The sequence below is a fragment of the Carettochelys insculpta genome, chromosome 1 (genome assembly GCF_033958435.1).
Source record: "Carettochelys insculpta isolate YL-2023 chromosome 1, ASM3395843v1, whole genome shotgun sequence".
Lineage (NCBI taxonomy): Eukaryota > Metazoa > Chordata > Testudines > Carettochelyidae > Carettochelys > Carettochelys insculpta.
In genome coordinates, this window is record NC_134137.1 from 153,518,385 (window position 1) to 153,544,206 (window position 25,822).

The following is a 25,822-nucleotide window of genomic DNA, read 5'->3' on the forward strand; positions in this document are numbered from 1 at the left end:
CACGGTAGTTGTTGCAGTCGCTTCTGTCTCCTTTGTTCTTATACAATGTTAGCATCGCGCATATCCTGTGGAACCGTATCCTCTTTCCAGCACAGGCACAGTAGCTCATGTAGGGGTTCCAGGAGTGTGTCCGCAGCACATTTGATTACCTCTGGTGGTATACCATCCTGACCAGGGGCCCTTCCTGCTGCAACGCTGTCGATGGCTCTCTTCAGTTCATCCACAGTCGGGTCTTGATCCAGTTCGTCCATTAGTGGTAGGAGCTCGATGGCATTAAGGGCTGCGTCAGCCACAACGTTCTCGTGTGAGTACAGCTCGGAGCAGTGCTCAACCCAGCGCTCCATCTGTTTGGCTTTGTCAGCAATGACTTCACCAGATTTGGATTTCAGAGGTGCCATCTTGTTCTGGGTGGGTCCTAATGCCTTCCTCATACCCTTGTACATTCCTCTGAGATTACCAAAGTCGGCACAGGTCTGGATGCTGCTGCATAGCTGGAGCCAGTGGTTGTTGGCACAGCGCCTGGCTGTCTGCTGTGCTGTTCCTCTGGCCTATCTAAGTGCTTCCTGGGTACTCTGGCTCGGTGAGCGTTTGTACTCCAGGAGTGCAGCGCACTTCTTTTTAATGACTGGAATCATCTCATTGGAGTTACCTTCGAACCAGTCGTTCGTGTTTCTAGCTCTTCTTCCAAACACTGACACGGCCATGTTGTAAACTGTATCCCTCAGATGTTGCCATCTGGATGTCGCATCGGCGCCCCCAGGGCCACTGCGCAGATTTTCCTGGAGGGTCTCTCTGAACTTTTCAGCTTTCTCCGAGTTTGCCGTCTTTCTGGTGTTAATGCAGGGCCTTCCAGCAGGTTTAGAGCGGTACAGCTTCTTGGGTCTCAGCTTGAGCTTGGAGCAAACTAGCGAGTGATCTGTATCACAGTCAGCACTATGATAGCTGCGTGTCAGAAGGATGTTTCTGAGGTTATTACGCCTAGTGATGACCACATCTAGTTGATGCCAGTGCTTCGAGCGTGGGTGTCTCCACAACACTCTGTGCTGTGGCTTTGTTCGGAAGAATGTGTTTGTGATGCACAGACTGTGGTACGTGCACAGTTCAAGCAGACACTGTCCATTCTCATTCATTTTTCCCACACCGAAGTGTCCTAAGCAGGAAAGCCATGAGGCCCAATCAGCTCTAACTCTTGCATTGAAGTCACCCAAGATGTACAGTTGTTCACGAACAGGTATTTGCGCTACAGCAGCACTAAGCACGTCATAGAACTTGTCTTTTACTTCTGGTGTGGCGTACAGGGTTGGAGCATAAGCGCTGATCAGGTGGACAGGACCGGCGCAAGTTTGAAGCGTGATCTGAAGAAGTCTTTCTGATTCCCCCATGACTAAATCAAACATTTGTAGAAGGGTGTTTCTGGCAGCAAAGCCGACACCATGCTCTCCGGGTTCTTCTTGGGCTTTACCCTGCCAGAAAAAGGTGTAGTCCTTTTCCTTTAGAGATCCCGAATCTGCGAGTCACGTCTCTTGCAGTGCAGCAATATCAACTCGGAGCCTCTTCAGTTCCTCGTTGATGACAGCGGTCTTGCAGGTGTCACTGATGGCATGAAGATCTTCAGTCAAGCCGGTCAGCATGGTCCACACATTCCAGCAAGCAATCTTAAATTGTTGATGTTTCTCATTTCTTGTTGATTTTCTTATTGGTTTGCCTGGTGCCCAAATTTCAGTCACTTGTCAGGTTCAGGAACCTTAAGCCTCATGCACCCAGCGAGGCAGGTGAACTGCAGCAGGACAGTACCCTATTGGCTGGGGGCTGCCCAGCTTGAGGAGGGCAGTGACTGTCCAGTGAGATGCGAGGATCTCTCCCACCGTCGAAGGCAACCCCTGGCGCTCGTTCTCTACGCCAGTAGAGCAAGAGCTTATAACCGGTTATCTGTTGCCTCCCGTGTTGATGCAACGCTGTTCAGTGATGCCGGAGTACCTCTCCGGGCACGAGCCTGGGCACTTATTATGAAGACTCTGGGCTGCCCAGACACCAGTGTCCCCCTCTCGGCCTTACTGATATAGTCCAAAGGAGAGGATAACCTTCACGTCTGGTACCAGCTCAGCTGCAGGAATTGCCGGGACAGTGCCAGAAGTTGACACCGAACCGCCTTCGGACTCCACTCCGGATTTTCTGTCAGGGTTTACTCCCTTAGCCTTGCTCCTTCTCAGGATAACCCACAAGGCAGTGGGGTGTGGAGAATGTGGAGAATCCACATTTTGGACCAGCATAATTTTTAATAAGGTTTTAAAAAATGCGAGTATAGTATGGGGCAACAGCAGGCAATTTATAGGATTTAAAATAAACAAAATACCAATTATCTCTACATTCCAGTTTTCAAGTCATATTTCAGAGGGGTTTTGCTGCATAACATAAACCCAATGTTTCTCCTATAATGCAGGGGAAAGTTTCAGCGGGCAACTTTTTTGCATTAATTTTCTGAAGAAAATGTAAAATATTTTCATAATAAGGAGGATGTCAGATATTGGAATGCTTGCTTTTGAGGGGTCAAATCCCATGCCTCATTACACACAATGTATAGAAGCAGCAGGTACTGCATTCTCAGGGGCACTGTTCTACGGATAAAATAATCTGAGGCTTGTTTTTCTCAGGGTTAGTTGAAGTTTTTATAGCACTTCATGGGAAAAAAAAACCAAAACAAAAACCAAAAACCACCAGAATAACTTTGTGTTACAGTACTATCAATATCAGTTTAGTTATGAAATATTTTGAGGTATCTTTTCATGAAAGGCATGACAGAGCTAAATCTTGTTTTATGCAAAGGACAACTCATTTTTAAATAATTTGATTTCATTCATTCTATATATTCTTCACCAACTGCACTCACCTGAACAATTGAATGAACCCCAACTGTCTGCATTGCCTGGCTTTCATCATCTGATGCAATAGCAACAAAACTGAATCCACGAAAAAGCTGATGTGCATTAGCACTAGGAGGAATACCAGGTGAATCTGAAACACAAAAAAATCTTCAATTTCAAATTGATTCAAAAAATCCAAAAGCGGTAAGAAATCAGTAGTCCTATTATGCACTGAACAGAAGTGTGCATACTATCATGGTTTTAACACTGGAAAAGAGTTTTACACCACAAACCAGTTTGGAGATTGTTATTTACAGAAAGTATTTTTGCATCCTCAATATACAAATTTACAAGTCATGAACTGCAGTTCATATTACCTATGGGCTTATATAAAATATTTTCTATAAATAATGTTTTAGGTTTCATATATCTAGTCAGTCAAATCTAAAAAGACAGATAATTTATGAAAATTAATGACAAAGTTCCTTCTACTTTTGAATAAATGACAGTCAATTATTCTCTTACCTTTTGGTGTTTTTGCTGTAAATTCAGGATCAAAATAAAATGTATCCTCAGGCCTGCCAGTTGCAGGTTTAAAAGGTGGATGAATTTCTCTTCTGTATAATTTCTAGAGAGAAGGCAGCAGTAATACCAAATTAAAAATAATTATAACAGTCAAACTTTTCCTTGTATAAACTCTTAGTACTCACATTCCAGTCTATTGTAGAGAAAAATAAATGCCTCTTAATTTCTTCAACTCCATCTGGACCTGCCCCTATTATTTAAAAGAAAAAGAAATTGAACTGAGAATAGTAGTTTATTTACTGTGAAGAATGACCATCAAATAATTTTCCTATGAATACTTTACCTAATCTGTTTGCAGGGTTTCGTTTGAAGAGCATTCGGAGAAGACTCTGGGCTTCAGGACTTAAAAATTGGGGCATTCCAAGTTTGGCTCTATACAACAAAAACACATTAATAGCATAGACATGTTTTTAGGCAAGAATTAACTACTTACTTTTTTCAAGTTTCTCACCACAACCACATCAGACAAGTCAACACCAATGAGAATTCAGCTTCAAACATCAGAAGCAGAGTAAAATGCTGTCAATCATGTAGGCATATAACCTCAATCTTCCTTATTCCAGCAGTGTAATATTTCACATACTGGGCCAGGAATATAAGAGGCTGAGGTGGTAGAAAAGGAAGGTATGGGTTGAATCAACTGTTGCACATTTCTGACACTCCTTTTTGCCAGTCCATAGCAAGTAAACCAGTCTCCTTGACAACGAGAAGAGCAGTCTAAGGAACAAGTCTAAGACGACAGCCAAAATTTGGGATGCAATTTAAATACCCATGTAATACTGGAGGCAGAAACCAAGGAACTGCTGAGTTAGAAGACAAACGCGGGACATATCGTGAGACAATCAGAAAACCCACTGACTGCTCCACTCATGGCAATGATGCAGACAATGTAGGCAGTAAGAAAAAGCAACATGTGGTATACTAGTCAATGTCCAAATACCCACAATGATCATAATTTGGAAATGGATGTTTTGTCATGTATGTGTTTAATTACTTCCCCCTCATTTCACCAGTTTGTCAAGTCCTGCCTTTTTTCCTCAAAAAGAAAAAACGGGAATAAGTGACAGTAAAGGGAAAGATGCAAAACCAAAGAGCATTTAGTCCTCTACTTTAGTCATCCGTCCTGCCCCCACCACCTCTTACAGTAATTTTCCTGACAGCACAGACAAGAGAATTTTTTGGGGGAAAAGGACAGGGCAGGATTTACTACCTCATTTTAATTTTTAATTTATTTCTTGCATTTCTCCTTCTGGATTTTTGGTTTTGACTGATGTACTTTTCTTTTCTCGCACTGTCCCTCATACTACCTTTTCTCCTCCTCATCTAACGTTGAGCATATATGTGTATTCCCATACTATGACTGCCCTTCTTTTCCAGCCCCCAGGCTGCCAGCAGAGATCTGAGCCAGGTGGAGTTTCCCAAAGCCCTGGCTGGCTCCCCGGTTGGAGTTCCCCCCGCCCCAGGGCTGCCACTGGAACTCTGCGCCCCAGCGGAGTTCCCCTGGCCTTGGTGATGCTGGAGTTCCCTCAGCCCCAACTGACTCCAGAACTGCCAGAACTCCCCAGGCCCATCTGGCTCCCCAGAGCTGGAACTGCTGACGGGGCTCTGCACCCCAGCCTGCTCCCAGCCACAGGGCTGGTGGGGTCTTCTGCCTCCCCACTGGGGATCCTGCATTGACGCTCTATTTGCTGGATATGAACAATTTTACTGTAATGGTACATAAATGTACACACGGATAATTATACAGCTGCCCCACAAGCGTCCAATATAGAAATACCAATGAGGAATGCCACTGTCAATGCTCGGGCTCTCACTGACTGACTGACTGTGACTGTATCTGCTCAGGAGTTGTACCCGACACTATCTTAATATGCAGTTTTGATACAAGACGTTATCCATCTAAGAGATGATCTACACAGACAGCTTGACTCTTCATGTGCTCTGCACAGGATATGAACAGGTGATGCAAAAACATTAAAATGATAGGTTCTGTTCAGGAAAAACACAGATTGGACAGCATTTATCATTAATCTCTGGAGGTGCTGCTCCTCCACAGGGGAATACAGCTTGGGGAAAAACTACAGGCAAGTACTAAAGGTATAGGAGACAATCAAAGATGTCCTGGAGAGAAGTCTCCACTGAATGGGTCCCCTGGGCCACGGACCACTGAGAAAAATCTCCCCTACTTTACCAAGTCAGCCATTCCAGTGGAAGGCTTCTTACTTGTAAACAGGGTCTGCTGGACAGTGCTGAGCTGTCCCCATTCAGCCAGGAAGTAGCCACACTAAGGTGCAGGGAGCTGATCACAAGATGCATGCTGCCACAAGAGTCCCGTGCCAGGAGGTCAGGAAGGTGAAATAGCACAGGAGACTGGACTGCAAGGCTGAGAGGTCCAAAAGCCACACTGCTTTAGCTTTGTCTGGGCAATATGCTTTGAGCTTAGCAATGGCCTGGGAAATGCTCAGCACAGTTGACTGCCAGCTGCAGAGAAAATCATTGGAGATGGAGCCTGAGCTGAGCAAAAAGGCTGATTGTGGAGCAGTTTGGATGGTTTGTGCAACATAGGGCCTCTGCCTTCATGGACCATTCGTGGCTCGTAGAGAAAAACCTGTTGACAAGATCTGTGAGGTGGTGCTGGAAGCTTGGTAAGTGGACAGCTATCAGGGTGATGTCCTCCTTGAAGCATAACTGCATTGGACCCTCATGGGCACCAGTATTGCAAAAACCTTGCTACAGGAGCAAAGATGGGACTGAAAGGTAGAACTGGTCTGCTGATATCACAGTAGGGTGACCACATTGCCCTATGGCCAATACAGGACACTTGCCTCCAGAGATGCTCCCCCAGGTTATGGCTCCTTTGTGATCGAGGTTGCTGTCCCACGGTGTGGCACTGGGGATGGGGGCTCCACAGACTCCCAATGATGGGGAACAGAGGATTGGAGCTTAGCAACCTCTTGGCAGGAGAGGAGAGGGTGCTGAGAATAGGGCCCCCCTCCTGCAAATGGGAGGTAGTAGCAGCTGCTGAATTGGACGATGATCTGTGGTGATCTTAGAAACGTCTCAATACAAGTCAGGCTTCAGGGCCTGTTCAAGCCAGTACTGCTTCAGGTCAAAGTCCCATGCCACTTGAACCATCTTTTTTAATAACTTACAGACTGAACAACATACTAAGGCAAAGCAAGTACCTTCAATGGGGATTGCTGACAGGAATGCCATGCCACTTGAAGAGTAAGGCTTCAAAACCAACAAGGGTATCACTAGAGATTCTGTAACTTCTCCTCTAACACTAACTAAACTGATGCAACTATATACAATAAAACTAGCTGAAAAGTCACTAGTGAAACAGCCACACAGACGTTCAACTCTGTGCAATGGGCAGCAAGGAGGAATGGGAAGGCGGAGGTCTGAGAAAGCACTTTCTTACAGAGCCAAGAGAGGGGCAAGGGCTACCCCTTTATAGGTACTGCTAGGTAAAATGCTCTGGCAAGATGAGCATGTGGATGCCTTCTTGAAACAAATGCCTGCATCTAGTCTAAGAAAATAAGATTCCCTTTTCCCTCTCCCATCCCCTCTCGACCCCTTAGCCTGAGTCCCCATCACATCCTACAGTTACCTTTCTTCTCTTCTACAAAGATCCAGGACACAGGATTACAAAAGGGTATACAACTTCTCTCCATTCTGAGCACAAGAGACCATCACAGCCAAGCTACTTGCAGGAGAAAAATACTTCCCCACCATCTCATTACGCACTATTAATCAGTTCTTTAGTGGGATACTAAATTGACCATCCCTTCTGCAGGGTAGAAAAGCTGGAGAAAAAAAAAATTTCCCCCCCTCTTTTGGCTCCTTCAATATTGTAATACACATGTCAACAGATGAGTTGACTGGTGGTGTCTCCTCTGGTGATTGTTCACTTTTAGCAGTGCATTATCTAGGCATCATTTAGTCTACTAGGCATCATTTGCAATCATGAGTGAACAGCAGTTGAAAGACAGCAAAGAATTGGATTATGCTGCCTGCTGAACGACAATCATGTGGACTTGTAGCACAAGAGATCTATTGCAGACCACACACCAGATGTTTTGGGATTATACTGTAAGATTATAAATCCCTTGTTAAATAAATAACCGTCCAAGATGTGAGGCTTGGTCTACACTACAGAAGTAAAGTAAAGCAGCTCACATCAATGTGACTACATCAGTGTCTACATCAGACTCCTGCTTCAGCAGAAGTGGCCTGCTACACCAACACAACAGCTCCATATTTACAAGAGGCATAGCACTTATGCTCGTGTAGTTAGGGCTATTTAGTGTCTATACTTATTTTAGCTGTTGGCTGTCTTTCTTGACAATTGTACAACTGTCTGGATCTGAAAAGTAGCAGGGCCTGCAGCCTGAGCTGTGAAATTGACAAGAATGTCATTTTACTGCTCGTAGGCTTCCTGAGCCCATGCCAGGTTCACAGCTTGAGCTGTCATCCTGTGGGGCAAGTGTGGAGCACCTGCTGTGAGCCCTGTGTGCTTGTCTGTGCTCCTCTTCAGTCAGTGGAAGTGGTCCTAGTGAGGACATGTACCACCAACAGGAGGATAGTGAGGGCTGCACCAGCTGACAGCATTACTGCAGTGGCTGTTGACTGACCTAAATTAAGTCAACTTCATTTTGTAGCATAGTCCAATCCTAATTATGGCAAGTCAGGAGGAGAGATTCACCATACTGAAACAAATCTACAACTACAATGAGAAGTGTCACTGCCATTATGGATAAATAGTACATTGGACAAAACAGACTCCAGTGAAAAATCCAAAGTATTTGCATTTATCAGGGGAAGTAGTGGATGCAACTATAATAAGGGCCCTGCAGCTGCAAGTCATAACTCTCCTTCTTTAAATTGCAGTTTTTGTCATTGCTTGTTTTCTGTTATGGCAGAGGATGATTCTGTAAATCCTCAATTGGCCACTCCACACAGCAGAAAGCAAAAAAAGTACTATCAACAGAGAGTTTCTGGGTTATAAAGCTGCATGAGTGACAGCAATCTTGTCTCTTGTTTCTAATAGACAAATCTTATACAAAAACATTGACTAGAAAAAAGATGTATAAAAAGTTAATTACAAAAAATGAATCCTTCAAAATGACAGAATTTCTCACTTTTAATTAAACAAAAAACTTCCCTGATCCTGTCTTGAAAGAAAAAAAAAGAACCCAAGCAAATATAAGAATAGCGCATTTTGTATGAATTACAGGGAAATAAGAGCAGTGAAGTCATCTACCTCAAACTGTGCACCGTGGAAAACATGTTTAGTACACCCTTCCTATAACTGAAAATGATTCTAAAAGTATTTTGGGAGGAGGGGCCTGAGACAGTACAGTACTACAAAGAAAATACTGGTACTATTTTCAATAGCTTATAGCATTAGACAATAAAGAAAATTTTAGCAGAAAATATTTTTGAAAATGTTGAGGTTTTCCCACATCTGCACATTATGCAAGATAGTACTAGTTATTAATAGTTACAGAACCTTTACAATTAATTGTAGCACTATTTGCATAGTTATTTTCTTTATTTTGTATCATATTTTTGTATAATAATCCCAATTAATGTAAACAAAGTTGAAATTAAAATGTAGAAGATAAAACAGTATAGCAAAGGAGAAGAGATGTGTGCTCAGCTGTGACATGAAAACAGCTGGAGAGTCCATTAGCCAGAAAAATATTGGTAGGCTCTTTCACTTGGCAAGAGCACAGAGAACACACTTGCACCTACCATGGGAAAGACTGCACTGAGAGATAGAAGTCCTATGTGCATAAGCATAATATACAATTGCACCAATTTTAATATTTTGGTAATTTATTTCAATATGCACATCAGCAACTATACATGGCCAAATCTACACTACCAGTTAAATTGGCACCAATGAGATCAAAGCAGCAGTGTTGATTCAGCGGGTCTGGTGACGACACGCTAGGTTAATAGGAGAGTGCTCTCCCGTAGACACCTGTACTCCACTTTCCCAAGAGGCAAAAGCTATGTTGATAGGAGAACATCACAGCACAGTGTAGAAAGTGGTAAAAGCTGCCTTAGGTCCATCAATTTACAGCATTAGCACTGACCAGTCAGATGTCTGTAACAATACAGACTCAAAAGATCCCTCCAGGAGTAGAATTAAGGAATCCTCCTAAGATAACCCACTACCCGTTTCTCTCCCTGGCAACCTGCAAGACACACCCCTCTCCCAGAGTTGAGCCATGGGCCCTCCTCCCAGACACCCACAATCCCTTCATCCCAGAGCCCAGCTATGAGGTCTGCCCCTGCCCAGATACTCTCATTCCCTCCTCCACAGATCCCAAGGAAACAGGGAGAAGCAACCTGATGCTGGAGTTCCAGGCTTACACAGATTTCCATGAATGCCACCTTCTTCCTTCAGAGTGTGTGGGGAACTGCAGCTGCCCAGCAGACTCCAGCTCTCTTCCCTCCCCTCAACAGCGTTGTCTATTTGTGAACTGGGCTAGGCCCAGCCCAGTGGCGACCAGCAGCTCATTTTGGGAGTGGGGCGAAAATTATATGCAAAACCCATTCATTTCGGCACAAATTCTGCATTGTGCAGTAGTGCAGAATTACCCCAGGAGTAACACTAAGTAGGAAACAGCAGCCTCCACCTGCTTGGGTTTGGAGCGTTTACGACTAATAATTTAGTTTAGCAATAATTAAGATTAACAGATGATGACATGAATAAGAATTTCAGCCAGCATGGCATAAACTGGAGTTGATCAACAGATTTACAAATGCAAGCTTAATGCAAACAGAAAAGGAAACTTCAAGGCCAAAGATAGCAAGAAGAAAAGAACCAAATGGGAGAGCTGAGTCAAAGGGGGGAGAGAGACAAGAGATTAATTCTGTTCATTGATGCGCCTCTGAGACATTTAGTTGGAAGTATCTAAGAGGAAACCATAAACGTATTTTTTGAAAACAGACTGTCAATGGATAGGGATGTGTTATTTACACTACCTAAAGATATAATTTGGAATCGATATATACATGGTATCTAAGACTGAGGTCAGAGATAAAATGACAGAGAAAGGGTCTTAGCATGGAACACTTAAAGAGAAACAAATAGGGGCCTGATAGGTAGGAATGCAACCCCTATACAAAGAAACCGGAGATACCTTTACAAGAGTCTCAGAGTGTATCACAATAGCAAAGATTGTACTGAGGTCAAGGAGAGACAGTCTTCATCAGCAGACATAAGATCACTAATTACATGAAGGTAAGCAATTTCCAAGCTATAGCTAAAGCAAAACCAAAATCCACACTGAAAACAGTCAAGAATACTGTCAACAAGCTGACTCAAAGAGTTAAAGACAGCGCAAGTTCATGAGGGTCAAAGGTAGATGCACATTTTGGAAAACTGGAGGCACAGAGGAGAGATCTTTTGGCAGTGGAGGTAGAGCAAGGGGAGGAGAAGAGAACAAACAGGAAAAGATGAAGGAGATTATTTTCTCAAAAAATGGGATTATGTCAGAAACGCGTAGGGTACAATAAAGGCAGAAGATTACAATGAGTTTCATGGGGAGAAAATGGGGCTGGAGAAGATAGTTATAAATTAAGGAAATACTAGATTAAAAGGATGATATAAAATTCTTTGCAATTGGTAAGGGAAGGATTGGAGGAACAGGCAAATTAGGTGAGGGAGCAAGGTTTATCAGTAATTTGGAAAATGAGGGAGAAGAAATTAGATTTGCAGCTTAGCAGGCATCCCTCTAGACGATATAGAAGAAAGAGTGTACTCACTTGAGAATCATAGTCATGGTTTCTTTTCTGTCTTTCCCTTGGAAAGGTAGAGTACCCGTGAGCATTTCAAACTGTATATAGAGCAAAACTTGCATCAATTACATTAAAAGACTTGGACAAAATTTTTGACAAACTACTTAACAGAGTAGCCTTTTAAATGTCATGCATATCAACAATTAAGATTTTGCAAAGTAACTATTTATGCTACAAGTTTTAATTATTGCAACTATCTGGAAGCACTGAACTTAGGGTTGCAAAACTGTTTCCAACATTACTCTGTTTTTACACACTTCTAACCTGAAAAAGTCACATTTCTCAGCTGTAATTTTTTATGCTTTGTTCTTCCCCAAATAGTTTTCTTTTGGAGATTGAGTGAAGTAACTTTAGTTATCTGAGTTTTTGAATGGACAAAAATAGTTTTCCCAGTTAAAAATATTTCCAGATGTCTAAGTAATAGTAAAACAATGAAGTCTGGCATGTAAATGTTCTTTACAAGAAAACACAGTTGGATAAAGTAATACACAATTAAAAAGTGATTAGTGGGTTAGTATGAAGAAATATAATTAGATCTAAGGACTCTCAATTAGAAGACTTGCATTGTGCATGCATACATATTACACAATGCCTCTTAAAGGACAACCACCACTTTTAAAATACTGCTCTATTCTGAAAGTGACTGTATAAAAAAGGTCTGTAGCGTTGGCCCCAGAATATTAGAGACACATGGTAGGTAAGGTCCTTTATTTGACCACTTTCTGTTGATGAGGAGACAAGCTTTTGAACAACTCAGTTGTAGAAGAGCTCTGTGGAGCTTGTCTTTCACGGTCAGAAATTCGTCCAACAACAGAAAAATAGCTCACCAACCTTAGCTGCATAAAGGAGGCACGCTCTTAGTCTAGTAGTGTGGTCTCTCGTATTCAAGATCATACTTGCTTTCAAAAAAAAGTTAGCTACCTTACACTCCTGCAAGCACTACAGAACCAACTGCATTCTGCTACTCAGGTTCAAAAATTGTTCAAAATTGTTAAGTTAGAATTGCCAAGCCAATTTCAACTCCAGTACAACTTCTTTGGAAACAATAAAGTTGCAAAGGTATAAACTAAGTGCAAAATTACTACTACTGTGGGCGATTCATGAACTAAAAAGTATAGCTTGGAATGTTAAGTGTAAGAAAATATTTTTTAATTTGTAATCCAAACATATATGACCTGCAACACAATGTGGTATCACAATGCCATTTTTGCTATCATCTTTAAGAGCAAAAGCACTGTGTAAGCAGTTGAAGTAGCTTAAGTACTTTGTAAATGTACACTTGTCCAATTATATACTTGTCAGTTTTAGCACTTATTCCACTATATGGCAGTTCAAGTCATCCTGTATAGTCAAGGTAGTTTAAAAGGTTAAATCTTTCAGATATTATGAGGTGGTGTTAGATGTGTAACTGTAAGACAACTTAAGTGCATATGCCTTAAGTTATTTTGCTTTAGAAAAACAGAGAATTTAATTAAAATATGTTAAAGAAGTTAAATTGATCATCTAAAATCACCAAAAGTCAAGAAATGATAAAGTGCAGAAGTGCAGATTTAAACACCCCTGTTAATGTAGTCATGTTGCACACATAGTATCTTCTATTCCTGATTTTTCATTCTGGTCCCAAAGTTTGAAATTGATTGAAAAAAATAAGCCTGATTACTTATCAACTTCAGCAGTCTCACATACAAAATATGCAAGTGCAATAGCACTCAAGCAGTTCTTAAACCTATACCTAAACAGCTAGTTTTTAAATAAAAATCATTCCACAAAACATGCAGGTTTCTGAGATGCTGCCAATTTAACAGCAGATGGAGACCTGAACTTTGCACTGGGAACTGATGATTCAGCTAGCTTTTTCTATGTTATTTAATTTAATGGTAATTTAGAAAAATTTCATTACAGGTTGAACTTCTCTAATCTGGAACTCTCATCTGGCAACATCTGTAACCCAGCATGATTTTAGTTAGCCAGATGACCACATATGGGTGCAGCAAAGTTTACAGACACCAACCCTGGCTCTCAGCATTCTATGCTGTAATTTAGCTCTAATTTACTCCTAAAATGTCTTCTAGGAGCCCAGTAAGCAGTGGAAGTGTGGGTAATGCTGCCAAACAATAATCGACTTCCCATGGTTTGGTAAATTCTCTCATCTGGCACCAGTCAGGTCCCAAAGGTGCTGGATGGGAAAGGTTCAACCTGTACTTCTTTCTTTACTGAACTAGAAATTAGACAAGCTCATCACACATCTTGGTAAGGTGTTATGGAGAAAGGTCTAATCTTATCAAGACTAATTTTTAAAAATCAGTCTGTGCATTCATGTACTGTGAATTACATACTTAAAATTGACAGCCACACTTGTCAAAATAAAATTGTATTGCACAGTATAATTCTTCTCATATTTGCTTACTTCCAACCTGTAAAGTTTGCAAATACACAAATCTCAGATTCATATGAAGTAATGAGAGTCTACTTTTAAGATACTCCATAAAAAGCATGAGTACTCATCACAAAAAAAACCCTGAAACAAAACTAAACAGTTATCCTCTTGTAATTGGATTTCATATATAATTTCTACACATCCTCATCCAAGATCGTTCTGCCCTCCTCCCCAAAAAACTACATAGAACCCATGATAATTTAAGACTAGGATATTCAAAAATGCTCAGTATTGGCCTTATGTAGCTCTAATTACCTTGAATTCAGTGGTAGCAGACTTCAACCAGTGCTGAGTACTTTTGAAAGTCATACCCTAAAATGTTACATTTTGATAACTACAATGTCTACCATATACACATTTTCTCTTTGGTAGGTGTATGTAACAAGTGCATGCATGCACACACACTTTTCCTCCATGTGACAGCTTCTTACACACTGATGCAAAGTGGAAATAAACATATGAGGGCAGGCAAGCATACACTGGTGAAAAAAATGATGTGAAAAATTAGTTATTGGTGAGATTATCTGTCTCCTCTACAGTTTTGAGTAGATTTCCAAGTACCACATGCCTCGCCTACCATCTACACAAGGGACTGAGGGAACTGAGGAACAATTTCTTTTAACAACTGGTGAAGAAGAACTATTTTTTTAACCAAAAGAAGCCACTGAACAAACAGATTTTAGCTATATTTAGCAGAGGCTGCACCCATGAAGACTTTTTGCACTGGATTCCTCAAAATAAAATTAACTGAGCATCCATTTGCATGTTCTGAGATAAATTAACCCCAGCAACGAGATACTTTATTTCAAATAGCATGGACGCTTGTCAGTTTTTAAGTGCTGGACTTCTAAATTCACCAGTATGGGACAGATGGTCACCCTAAACATAAGAGGATTAAAATTTAGTTACCAGCTCTGTAAACTCAGTCCGAGATCTAAAATCCAAGTTATGGCCTTTAGAGCTCATTCTCAAATCAATACTAAATTATAAACTGATTGCATAATCTTAGTTTTGTGAAGCCCAAAACAGAAAAGAATACACACTACCCTCTGAGTACTAGCTATGTAGTGCTAAAAGCAGTATTGAGAATTTATACTTCTTAGTCAAGTATTCAGATATGACTGACAAAACAAATATAAAATGTCTTCAAGGATCGGGTGCCTTTTTACACAGTCATTTTCCAAACTACAACAGCATTTTACATATTCAAAAGATGATAATGCGTATTTTCAAATCTACAATTAATCTCCTTATCAGATCATAAGGCACACATACACAGACTGAGCTGTCAATTATATAGGTATTGCAAAAGCATCACAAGACAAAGGGATTTAAAAAACAATGGTGATTTGATCTCAACATTAAAAAAAAACATACAACGATTTTTAAAAGAGAAAATTGTATTTAGCGTTCCTAAACTTTAAAATGTAATCTCTCTCTTAATCAAAGATACCTGCATTTTTTTATAAATATTTTTAAAAATCCCATTCTGGTCAAATTTTATCAATTTAATGGAAAGGAGTTTTTGAAGAAGTACCATACCCATGGCCCTTCTGAGCAACAGCTAAGAGTATATAATCAGCTCAGTGCAACTGAAAATTTTATCGCTGTGCAAATAAAGCAGCTGTCATCATTCCATTAGTCTAAAACTCAGGTGGCAAAGGCGATAAAAAATTCTACTTCTAGAACATACTTTTTCTATCACTGAATTTAATTTTAAAGTTTCAAAATCTGAATATAGAAAATATTTTAGTTTTGTAAAGCAAGCTTTTCTGACCATTTTCATTTTTCTAATCACAGTGGCTGTGTCTACACATGCCACTTCTTCTGGAAGCGGCATGGTAACGAGCTGTCTGGAAGGCACTAATGAGGTGTGGATGAAAATTTCCCATGCCTCATTAGCATATGGACATGTGGTTGGAGTCTGGAAGAAGCTTTTCCAGACTCCAAAATACATGTGCAGATGCATGGCCTGTGAGGATCTTCCGGAAGCCCCTTCCCCAAATTTTGAGGAAGAAGGGTCTTCCAGAAGATCCCCGCAGGCCACTCATCTGTATGTATATTTTGGAGTTTGGAAGAGCATCTTCCAGACTCTCTGGACTCTGAATCATGTGCCCATATGCTAATGAGGCATGGGAAATTTACATCCTTGCCTCATTAGTGCCTTCCGGATGGCTCATTACCATGCTGCTTCCAGAAGAAGCGGCACATGTAGACGTAGCCAGTCTGTGTAAAGAAAAGTCACAGGCACACAATATTCCATTCAAGCAAAAGAAAAAAGGTGGAGTGATATCTGTGATGTGATGAGATCTGGCCCATGATGTTGAACCAAACTGAACAGTAGTGCTAATTACCAATAACTTCATGTGACTGGGTTAAGCCAATCAGAACCCACCTTTTGCTATGATTTTCATTTACCAGAAACCTACCATTAAAACACCAAAAGACCACCAGTCTGCACTCTGCGTGTGGCCTCGTCGATTAACTACCTCTGGTGCCATATATTCTACTGTCCCACAGAAGGAATAGGCTTTCTTTTCATGATCAATAGACTCTTTGCTCAAGCCAAAATCTGGAAAATACACAATCTGAAATGAAATTGTCCTACTGGCTAAGAATTTCTAAGCATACAAATATAACTCACACAAAAGCTACAAAATCTTAAGAGTCACATTACTGGTTTTACTGCTTTCATTTTAATCAGATTTTTATTTAAATATAATCTGTCCTCCAAAATTGCTTGGAATGCAAAAGGAAAAAAAACAGATTTTTCTATATTTCCTTAATAACAATTCAGACAACTTCTGTATTAAAAACTTTTAATAAACTGGAATTTATATTTACTTACCTGTTAATTTGATATGTCCTTCTTCATCAAGAAGTATACTAAAAAAGAAAAAGGAAAAGCAGTTGAAAGTATTTTTAACCTTGTTTTAGAAAGTATACTGACAAACGAACTTTACATAAGAATAGATCTTTGAAGAGTAACATCAACACACAAAGATATGTAACAGTAAAAAAAATTAAGAAAACTGCTGGCTATAAGAATAATATTAGAATTTATAAAGAGGTCATTTTAATAAATTCACAAAAACATCCATTCAGCGTGCTGCTTCTTAAGGCCCCGATCTTACAAACTGCTCTTCTCTTGTATCTATGCTCAGCAGTTTGCAGGATCAGTCTAACAAAAGCCAAGAAATTCAGAAGTCTTGTCTGAATCCTAATTATATACTTCAGCACAGTGTTTCCCAATGTGTGGTACACAAATCACTGGTGGTATGAGAGATTTCAGGGGGTATGCAGCAGAAAAACTACTAAAAATCAGGAGATAAGCACTGGTAGATGAGGTATGCTGAAAAGGCTGAAGTCCTGAAAGGTGTACACGGATGTTTTAAGTTTGGGAAACACTGCTTTAGCATAAAAAAAAAAAAAAAAAAAAATCTATAAAGAGCAAGTCACAATAATAAAAAGCTGAATGTCTGTAGTCAACTTGTCTCTTGTTTCTGTTTCTTACTTAGTAATGAATGTAAGTGAAAACAACTGGTATCTCTTAAGAATTATATAGATTGAATTTGCTGGTAGCCCACATAACAGCAATAGCTCATTAATCTTGAATTTTCTATCCACAATACTCCAACTGAGCAGGAAAACTTACATAGCACAGAATATTCAAAGGACTAACATGGTTTCTTTGAAGCATTTTAATGTAACAAACAGCTCTTGTATAATCTTTTCATGTGTACTATCTTTGGTGTTCCAATGGAAGTGCTAACAACTTTAAATGGATGCTTTCAAGTTCCTTTTAAACCTACACTTAAAACACTGTTTGTGGTGCCATTTAAATTTATAGTTTCTTTGGACTTGATCATGTAAGGTTCTGAGTGCCTTCCCTTCGATACTAAGTAACCTCAACTCCCACTGAAAGGAGTTCAGGGTACTCAGCATGAGGCAAGGAACAGTTTTCCTATGAGAATTAAGAGTCCCTATGCATTTAAACGAATAGCATCTAGTGGAAAGGAGGACCTCAGCCATCTAAATCATTCTGACCTTTGCTAGTTAACTCAGACACACACATCCAAGGCTTAAACCCTAGAACAGGAAAGCTATGAAAGCTATATTAGTCAATGGATGATTTCCAGTAAGTGCAGAATATTTGATTACTTTTAATAAATATTTTAATCATAGCTAAAATAGAAACATGTAAATGATAATGAGATTAAATGGACTAGAACTTTTTTTAAAACAGCTTTATTATCCTAATAACTCTAAAGTGCTCCTTCCTTGATATTTTTATCTATTTATTTTTGGCAAACTAAGTTGTTCACACTTGGTTATTTTGAAAGAATCATAAGTTAAGAACATTAAAAATGCATTCATTTTGTTTGCACAGTGGTATGGATGAGGTCAACAAAGCTTTGAAAATAGTGATTTATTAATCTGTGCTGCTTCTGGTGGTAGAATAACTTGCTGTGCTTCAACTAAATAGGAACCATCATGGTTCCTGGAGAAAAGGTGGTTTTGAAAAGTGATTTATTTCTCAGACTGAGTATGGTTTAAGTATCTGGAAGACATTCCTCACCGTATTACTAGATAAATGTTCTTACCAGAAATGGAATCTGTATGATGAAACCAGCTCAATTTACAAATCTCTTGAATTTTACCCATGTCAGTTGTATAGACATAAGCAACCAATGGAAAGTGCAGGAGCTTAGGACATAATTCATGTGTCCCCAAATTCCTCCAGAGCACACTACTCGCAGTTGCCACAGCACTAATTAGAATAGGGCAGAAGACACGTAAGTTATCAGGTTAAAGAGCTCCATTTAAATCAACAGAAAAGATTCATGTAAAACCAAATAAAGCTAAAATAAGGTGGCAGTCTGCAAGTAATACTGTCCCTTCACAATGCCTTTCAGAAAAGGAGCAGGTACTAGGCACAAAATGACCACAGAAACTGTTCCTCTGAAAGTCTGGTCATTCTGGACTGAGCTGGTTTCATAAGAATACAACCATTTCTGGGTAAGAAAAAGTATCCATCCTTTCAGTATACCAGCATAGTCTACAGAAAATCCATTTGCACAACAGAGGAATTATTTTTCAAAAATAAAGTCAATCTACCAAAAGGAGCATTAGGAGCCAATAGGTATCTAATTTTATACTGCACAGTAAGGGTGTGCACGTGAAACCAAACTGCCAGTTTACAGCCCTCTTCCAAAGCAACTCTCTCCATTAAAAGGCATAGGAATTACTCTACTGGATCAGACTCATGGGCCATCTATGCCAGTACACTTTCTCTAACAGCAGTAAGCACCAGGATGCCTCACATGAAGGTGCAAGAAGCACGGCAGAAAATAAGACAAGCTGGTGCTTATGAAAAACTCATCTTCATAACCCAACAGATATGGATACTCATTATCTGTATAAATTATCAAATCCTGATGACTCTTGCATCATATCATCATAAAAGCAATGGGTCTAATTATATATGTGAAAAAATATTAGCTTTGTTACCCTTCTGTTTTGTTGTCTTTTTTTAATATAAGGGAGACCAGACACTCTCCATGTACCTTCACTATACCATTAATTATTTTCCATTCTTTTGACCTGACCCTTATTATGGGTCTCTTTTCTTACGTAAACAATGTTAATCTTTTAAACTTTCTTTTCATAAAAGTTCCCTACCTTTCCCTAATTCATTTTTGTTCCTTTTCTGAACTTCCTGGTTCTGCAAATTTTTGAGATGGTGGCACCAATTTAAAAACAGTAATCAAGATGAGACTAATCACTGGTTTATATAGTAGCACTTTAATATTTTCTGTAGTAATCTCCATCCCATTTCTTGTGTGTCCTAAAGTGATTTGCTCTTTTAACTGCAGTAAGTCATTGAGCAGAGGTTTTTCACTGATCTGTATAGAAAAAGGAGCAGATCCCTCTTCTTAACTGATACTGTTAATTTAGACACTTGTAAGCCGTAACTAGTGATAAGCTTTCCATGCTATGTGCACTAGGCATTTACTGATACCAAACTAAATTTGCCACCATGCTGACTACTCACATAGCTTGGGTAGGTCCCTCTGAAGTTCTGCAGTCTTCTTTGGATTCATCTAAATAAGTGTGTTGTATACAAATTTTGTCCTCTCATTGCCTAAGGTAATGCATCCTGTAAGGAATTTACTCTACATGAATGTGACTTCAGGTGGGCTCTTGTAAAATATATGCATCAGAAACATATTCTGATCCATCTAGACTAATCATTTTTATGACCATTGTGACCTTTCTTATAACCTACATAAAAAGCAAAAGCATTCACTGACCCTCAAGTCCTGGGTCCTACTGATATGGAAATTCAAGGCCCTCCTGACATCCAGGGAATGAAGGCAATTCTCCATAACAATGGCAGAAAAAGGGGGGGAACCACCACTTGATTTTGATGAAAAGTGGTAAAACACCTATAAACAAAAAAGGGCAGAGCGTGAAGAACCACCTTGTCTTTAGGAAACAATTTACAGAATTTGATATACTGAAGTGGCCAATTACAGAGCATTTGTCCGCCCTGATTAAACAGAGGTGCAAATAAAGGAGCTAATGGGAGGTTTAATCCATAGCTGTACCTGAAAAATTTTTTTTTAAAGTAATGAGAGGCATACCCATAATAAATGGGTATTTTGTAAGGGCTAAGATTTGCTACCCCAAGAAATGTACGGAAAGCCCAACCTGAAAGTCCAAACCAACTTGAAAAAAAGTGAACAAGGGAGTCATAATGTAACCTCTATGTCTTTGAGCATATAAAGGAAGAGATTCTACCCGCTTCAAAAGAACATAGGTGGTTTAGGCCACTTGTAAACTGATTTAAATGTCCTGCAAAGCCAATGGGTTTGGAGTGCCACCAGATTTCTTTCTGTCCAAACAACAGCAGGAGGACTCCAGGAACATTCTGTTTACTGATTCAAGTAAGCTACAACAAAGAAGTTGTCTGTCCAGAGTAGGAGAACTTTCCTGACAAATTCCCAGAGAGGAAACAAAGACTTCAAAAACCTCCAAATGTTTAAACATTTTATGGAACTGGACTCTAGAGGACCACTCTTATTAGTTCAACTTTGTATTCTGTTAGCATGTAAAGGCCCCAAACAAGATTATCATCCTCTACCTTACCCTCCCCCTCCAACTGTGTGTTCCTAAGTGGGGAAAAAGTCACATTTCTGGTCAAAACCACGCACCACAATTTGCCTAGCTAAGTTTCCTATAAGGAGATTGAGTACTGTACGGTTACATTCTGACCTTAAGACCACCACTAATTAATGAGTTTGGGTCTGAGTATACTTGATGTAAGATTAAATCAGGAACAGCCACAGAGCCCAGAAGTGGTGAAAAGGCAGAGTACCACTTCAGGACAGGGTCCAACTAGCTGCCTTTCTTCCAAGAAGAAGTGGGAGGCATTGCTGATTTGAATTCAGGCAGTATGCTTGACTTTCCTCTAAACAGGTTAATTCTGTCAAACTATGCCCAGATATTGAACCTGGTGGCAGACTAGCCTTTTCAATAAAAATGGGGAAAAATGTTTATTCTTTATTGAAATGACCTGGCTGAGACAAAATATAAATATATAAATATGAACTTTATGCTTCCATGGGTGTGCTGTCATTACAACCAGTAGCATGGGAAATACTTAGGAGTGCAGAGGAAAGGCGACTGTGGAGTGCAAAATATCTGAATTTAACTCTTCTGAAGTAAAAATGAAGGTGCCATTAGTTCCAAATAGTAATGGGTATATATGGCTAGACATTCTGCATGTTGATAGAAGTCAAGAGCATTTTTCAGAGCTATGGTTAGGATCACTGAATGGGTGGAATTCCATCTTGAACTATATGTAAGATTAGAATAGACCAGTCTTTGGAGTCATTGTTCATAATAAAATAAACTGAGCAATTAACTGATCGCTGCTTATGTTAGTGCACAAATCTTGGCACCTACTTCCAGAAGGTGCCGAACAGTCTTTAGAACTCTCCCTCTCTCACCAACAGGAATGAAAGTATAACAAAGTAACAGAAGCTGAGAAGGGATACTCATGTAATCCCTCAGGAAGATGGCTATTTTAATCACCTAAGACACCTGATGATTTGTTCTTTAAATAGAAAATGGGGACACCTAATCTTTTTTTCACGTTTGCCATATAGTCATCAGCCTTGGAGAAAACAGAACCAGATTTACTGTTCCCTACTGCTTGCAGTCAATACCTCTTCTGCTACAGAATTAATAATATTATCTTCTATCAGTTTACAGAATTCAGTGTGTAATCTGAAGTGATGTCAGATGCAAAAACTATTTTATTAAGAGGAAAAGAATGGAGCTTTCATTCTTACTTAGTCCTTAAGAACCTATTAAACTCTCCAGAAAGTCTGGTTCTGGAGAAAGGAAGAATCATAAGACTATATTTAGCAGAGTTGACCCCCTTTCTTTAGCACTTTAGCTAGAAGGTTCAGAAAGCCAGTCTGAGGACACCAACAACTAAGGCAGAAAAATAAATACAATTTTCTTGCCCTTCACACAGTTACTTAGATGGTATGAAGATGTGGCAGACATGATTGTAAGAACTCAGATGGGAGGGTTCTCTGAAAGACAATTAAGCTCAGTAAGACATACAACCCAGGACTCTAGCTAAGCAGAAGGAATAAACTACAGAGTGAGATGCTCATAAGAAAAATAAATAACTTTTGTTTCACAAAGAATCCCTCAGGATAAGAAAAGACATACTTTCTGAATAATAATAAAAATGCTAGATCAACTTGGGGAACAGATGGCCCAGAAATAAGCTTTGTCTGTTGAATGCTTATACTGCAGGAAAGTGTTTGCAAGACAAAGTGGATACTGGGGCAGCACAGATATAAACCAATGTTTGCACCATTGGATGAAGTGGCACAGCATTATCCACTCACTTTCCTCCATGTTAATATGAATGACGTTGATTTTTGTAGGAGGATAAGATGCAGCTATTATTATTATTATTATTATTATTACTTCTACTACTACTACTACTTTTTTTTTTTTTTTTTCCAGAGAGTAGATTTGTCTTCTAAAGCAAGTTAGTGGATCTGATATGGGATCTCTCCATGAAGTAGTCACATCACAGCATGAGAAATCTGGGTCATCTGTTTCCAAACACACTAGCATTAGAATGATAAGATTTAGAGCAGAGGAGATTTGGATGCCTACAGCATCACTCTACCCAGATTTGATCCTTAACGATATGGCTTTTAACAACTACAGCCACTTTATGGGTGGGAGCTGTACATTTAAGCTTTAGCTTAACTACAGAGAAGCAGCCAATCATGGACTTCCCTTCCCCTGCCCTCTCCCTGCTTTAACTACAACTGGTTTCTTCTGCTTTACAGAAACAGGAGTAGGTACCTTCTTCTGGAATCTGGCTGCTACAAAATAATATGCAAATCAGACAAAGAGCTCAAGGAACAAGTATAAGCTCACCCAAAGCAACAATACTTTTAGTGTAATTGCATCTTACCTTACCTAAAGCCATTAAGGCAGAATGAACTTTGTCAGATGAAGCACCACTAGGAGTTTTATTCATATTTACACACCTCTCCAGATAGCTCAAAAATCTAGCACTGAGAACAAAAAGACTACTGCGGTGCCAAGGGGAACAACTGTTTGCTTCTTCGCCTCCATTTTTTAAAACTATTAAATACCTCCAGCTCCCCAAAACCTATGTAACACGTTATGGTCTAGAGGGTGCTTGGTCCTGCCATAAGTGCAGGGATTTGGACTGCATCTTTTGAGTTTCCTGCCAGTCCTCAGATTCTATGAGAACTGAAAAAAAAATTAAAAAAAAGGATATGGAAACAAGAGAAGGAATTCAGTCACCTGTGCTCATCTGTGAGTGAAGCAAGGATGACTGGGTTACTGAAATGGAACTGGATACCTGGACTGACATCCCAAACTTCAGTGGTCACTCCTTCAGCATGACAAACAGAAACCCATTAACTTGTGAACTGAACCACTCAGTTGCTGATAGGTCAAAATTTCAATTTTAAATTACTGTGCATAACAATATTGCTTTAAACCATGAGCTCAATTTTCCACCTCACTGCAATTTACATTAAAAACTAGACATGGACAATTTTTTCCCATTCTTTTCAAGTGGGTTTTTGTAAAAGTACAGAGACTCAAACGTAACCTAAATCTTGTACTATGCAGTTTTTTTAAACATCAATCCTTCTCTGGAAACATCTGTTTCCTATAATAAAGGCCACAATATTGATCTAACAAACATCTGATGGACACACTACAAGTCATAGCCACTGTTTCTCAGCATATTGACTGACTGTGTGATCAAGAGTACGCTATGCTCCATTCTTCTGGTAAAAGCACCTGGAAAGCATTGGCTATGTAAATTTCAACAGTTCTTTTCTCACAGAAGTGCAGCTGTCCGGGAGTGCTTAGCAGGGTAACATATGTCCAATATCTGGCATACCAAACTTCCGTCAGTTGCTCTTTTTTTTAAAATTGGAATTGCTATTGCTTTTTTTTTTAAAAGCAACCGTCACTTCTAAGCTTATACTGGTATTAATTTTAAACAGCTAATAGTTATAAATATAATAATGTTTAGCATTTATGTAATATTTAATACAGCAGTTCAAAATGTAAACTCACACACGGAATGTATTTACTACAATGATTCTTACTTCTCTGGTTTCAGGTCCCTGTATATTATTCCAAGACTATGTAGGTGGTCTAAAGCAAGTGCTAGTTCAGCCAAGTAGAATTTGACATCTTCTTCTGTGAACATCACCTGAAAAAGCAAAATAAGATTTTCATTTTTTTCTAAATCCTCCATGCTAGTATGAAAACCACAAAAAGCATCAACTGAATGAGTCATTTGTATATATGCACTGTTGTTGTAGTCATGTTGTTCCTAGGATACTGCAAACACAAAGTGGGGGCGATAATACCTTTCATCAACAGAAGTTGGTGCAATGAAAGAGAAGCTTTGAAGCTTACACAGAGCTCTGCGACCTGAAGAGCTCGTTTTAAGCTTGAAAATTTGTGTCTCACCAACACAAGTTGGTCTAACAAAAGATACTAGATTATCTACCTTGCCTGCCCATTTGTATTCAGTTTAACAAAGCATTCCCCTTAGTAGAAGAACAGCAACTCTGATAAAATTGCTTTACTGAGAAAAATCAGTTGGATTTTCTTTTGCTTTATATCATGCATTACTACAGGTACACAAATAACCATTTTGGAAATTGATACACCATATCTCAATCTTTTTAAGAAACAAAAAAACCCTTACCTGTTAATTGTTGACGGTACCGTGTCTGCATGTTTACAGTTAGGGAAAAGGAAGTTACTTACCTGTAATTGTAGATTCTTTGAGATGCGGCATCGCTATCTGTATCCCACCAGCGTAGGAACCATGTAGAGCCAGAGCATTTGAAAACAGGAGTGCACATTGTCTATGTCTCTGCGCTTGTTCCTCTTCCTAGTTTTGTTCAAGGCCATAAAGGTTTGGCTGATCAACTGCACCCTCAGTTCCTTCACCAATGCAAACTGAACAAGTCCACATAGAGGAAGGAGAGCAGCAATGGAATGCAAATAGGGACCTCATACTTCAGAGGACATCCAGTTACAGGCAAGTAACCTCCTTTTTTGAGTGATGATTCCTACTATATTTCACTGACAGTTATTAACAAGGAATACTTAAGAAGGCAGAGGGCATGATAAAGATGATGAAACAACTGAATGTAGGACAGCTACACCAAACAAAGCATCCAGTGAAAGTATGTACCGAATCCAATGAGGCGGTCCTACATACTTCCGGAAAGGTACATCATGTGGAGGGCAGCTATAGTTGATGCATGTGCACTTGCGGAATGAACCTTCATTCCAAGGGGTGGGGACAATTCTGATAAGTGATGGAGCTTAAAGCAACCTGAAACCCATTTAGGGACCCCCCTCTTTGGAGATAACCCACCCTTTAACCCATTGTCTTCTGTAGGTGAAAGTCCAAGGCTCTGCAGACATTGAGGGAGTAAGGATGCTGTTCTACTGAGGTGTGAGTCCTCGGAAAAAAGCAGATAAGCGTATAGGCCGAGTAAGATAAAAA

General features: G+C 39.7%; 1 protein-coding gene across 5 annotated transcripts in view; it reads right to left on the minus strand.

Annotated features, from left to right (window-relative positions):
- The window catches only part of RPS6KA3 (ribosomal protein S6 kinase A3), a 127,174-nt gene that overhangs the window by 38,862 nt on the left and 62,490 nt on the right, over window positions 1–25,822 (minus strand). For all 5 annotated transcript variants that reach the window (XM_074994077.1, XM_074994069.1, XM_074994097.1 and 2 more), the window contains 8 exons: window positions 24,399–24,505; window positions 16,550–16,587; window positions 16,131–16,273; window positions 11,232–11,302; window positions 3,730–3,818; window positions 3,572–3,636; window positions 3,387–3,489; window positions 2,888–3,012 (listed from right to left, as the gene is read on the minus strand). In XM_074994077.1, coding sequence (XP_074850178.1) covers window positions 2,888–3,012; window positions 3,387–3,489; window positions 3,572–3,636; window positions 3,730–3,818; window positions 11,232–11,302; window positions 16,131–16,273; window positions 16,550–16,587; window positions 24,399–24,505 — 741 coding nt within the window. The remainder of the gene's footprint in view (window positions 1–2,887; window positions 3,013–3,386; window positions 3,490–3,571; window positions 3,637–3,729; window positions 3,819–11,231; window positions 11,303–16,130; window positions 16,274–16,549; window positions 16,588–24,398; window positions 24,506–25,822) is intronic.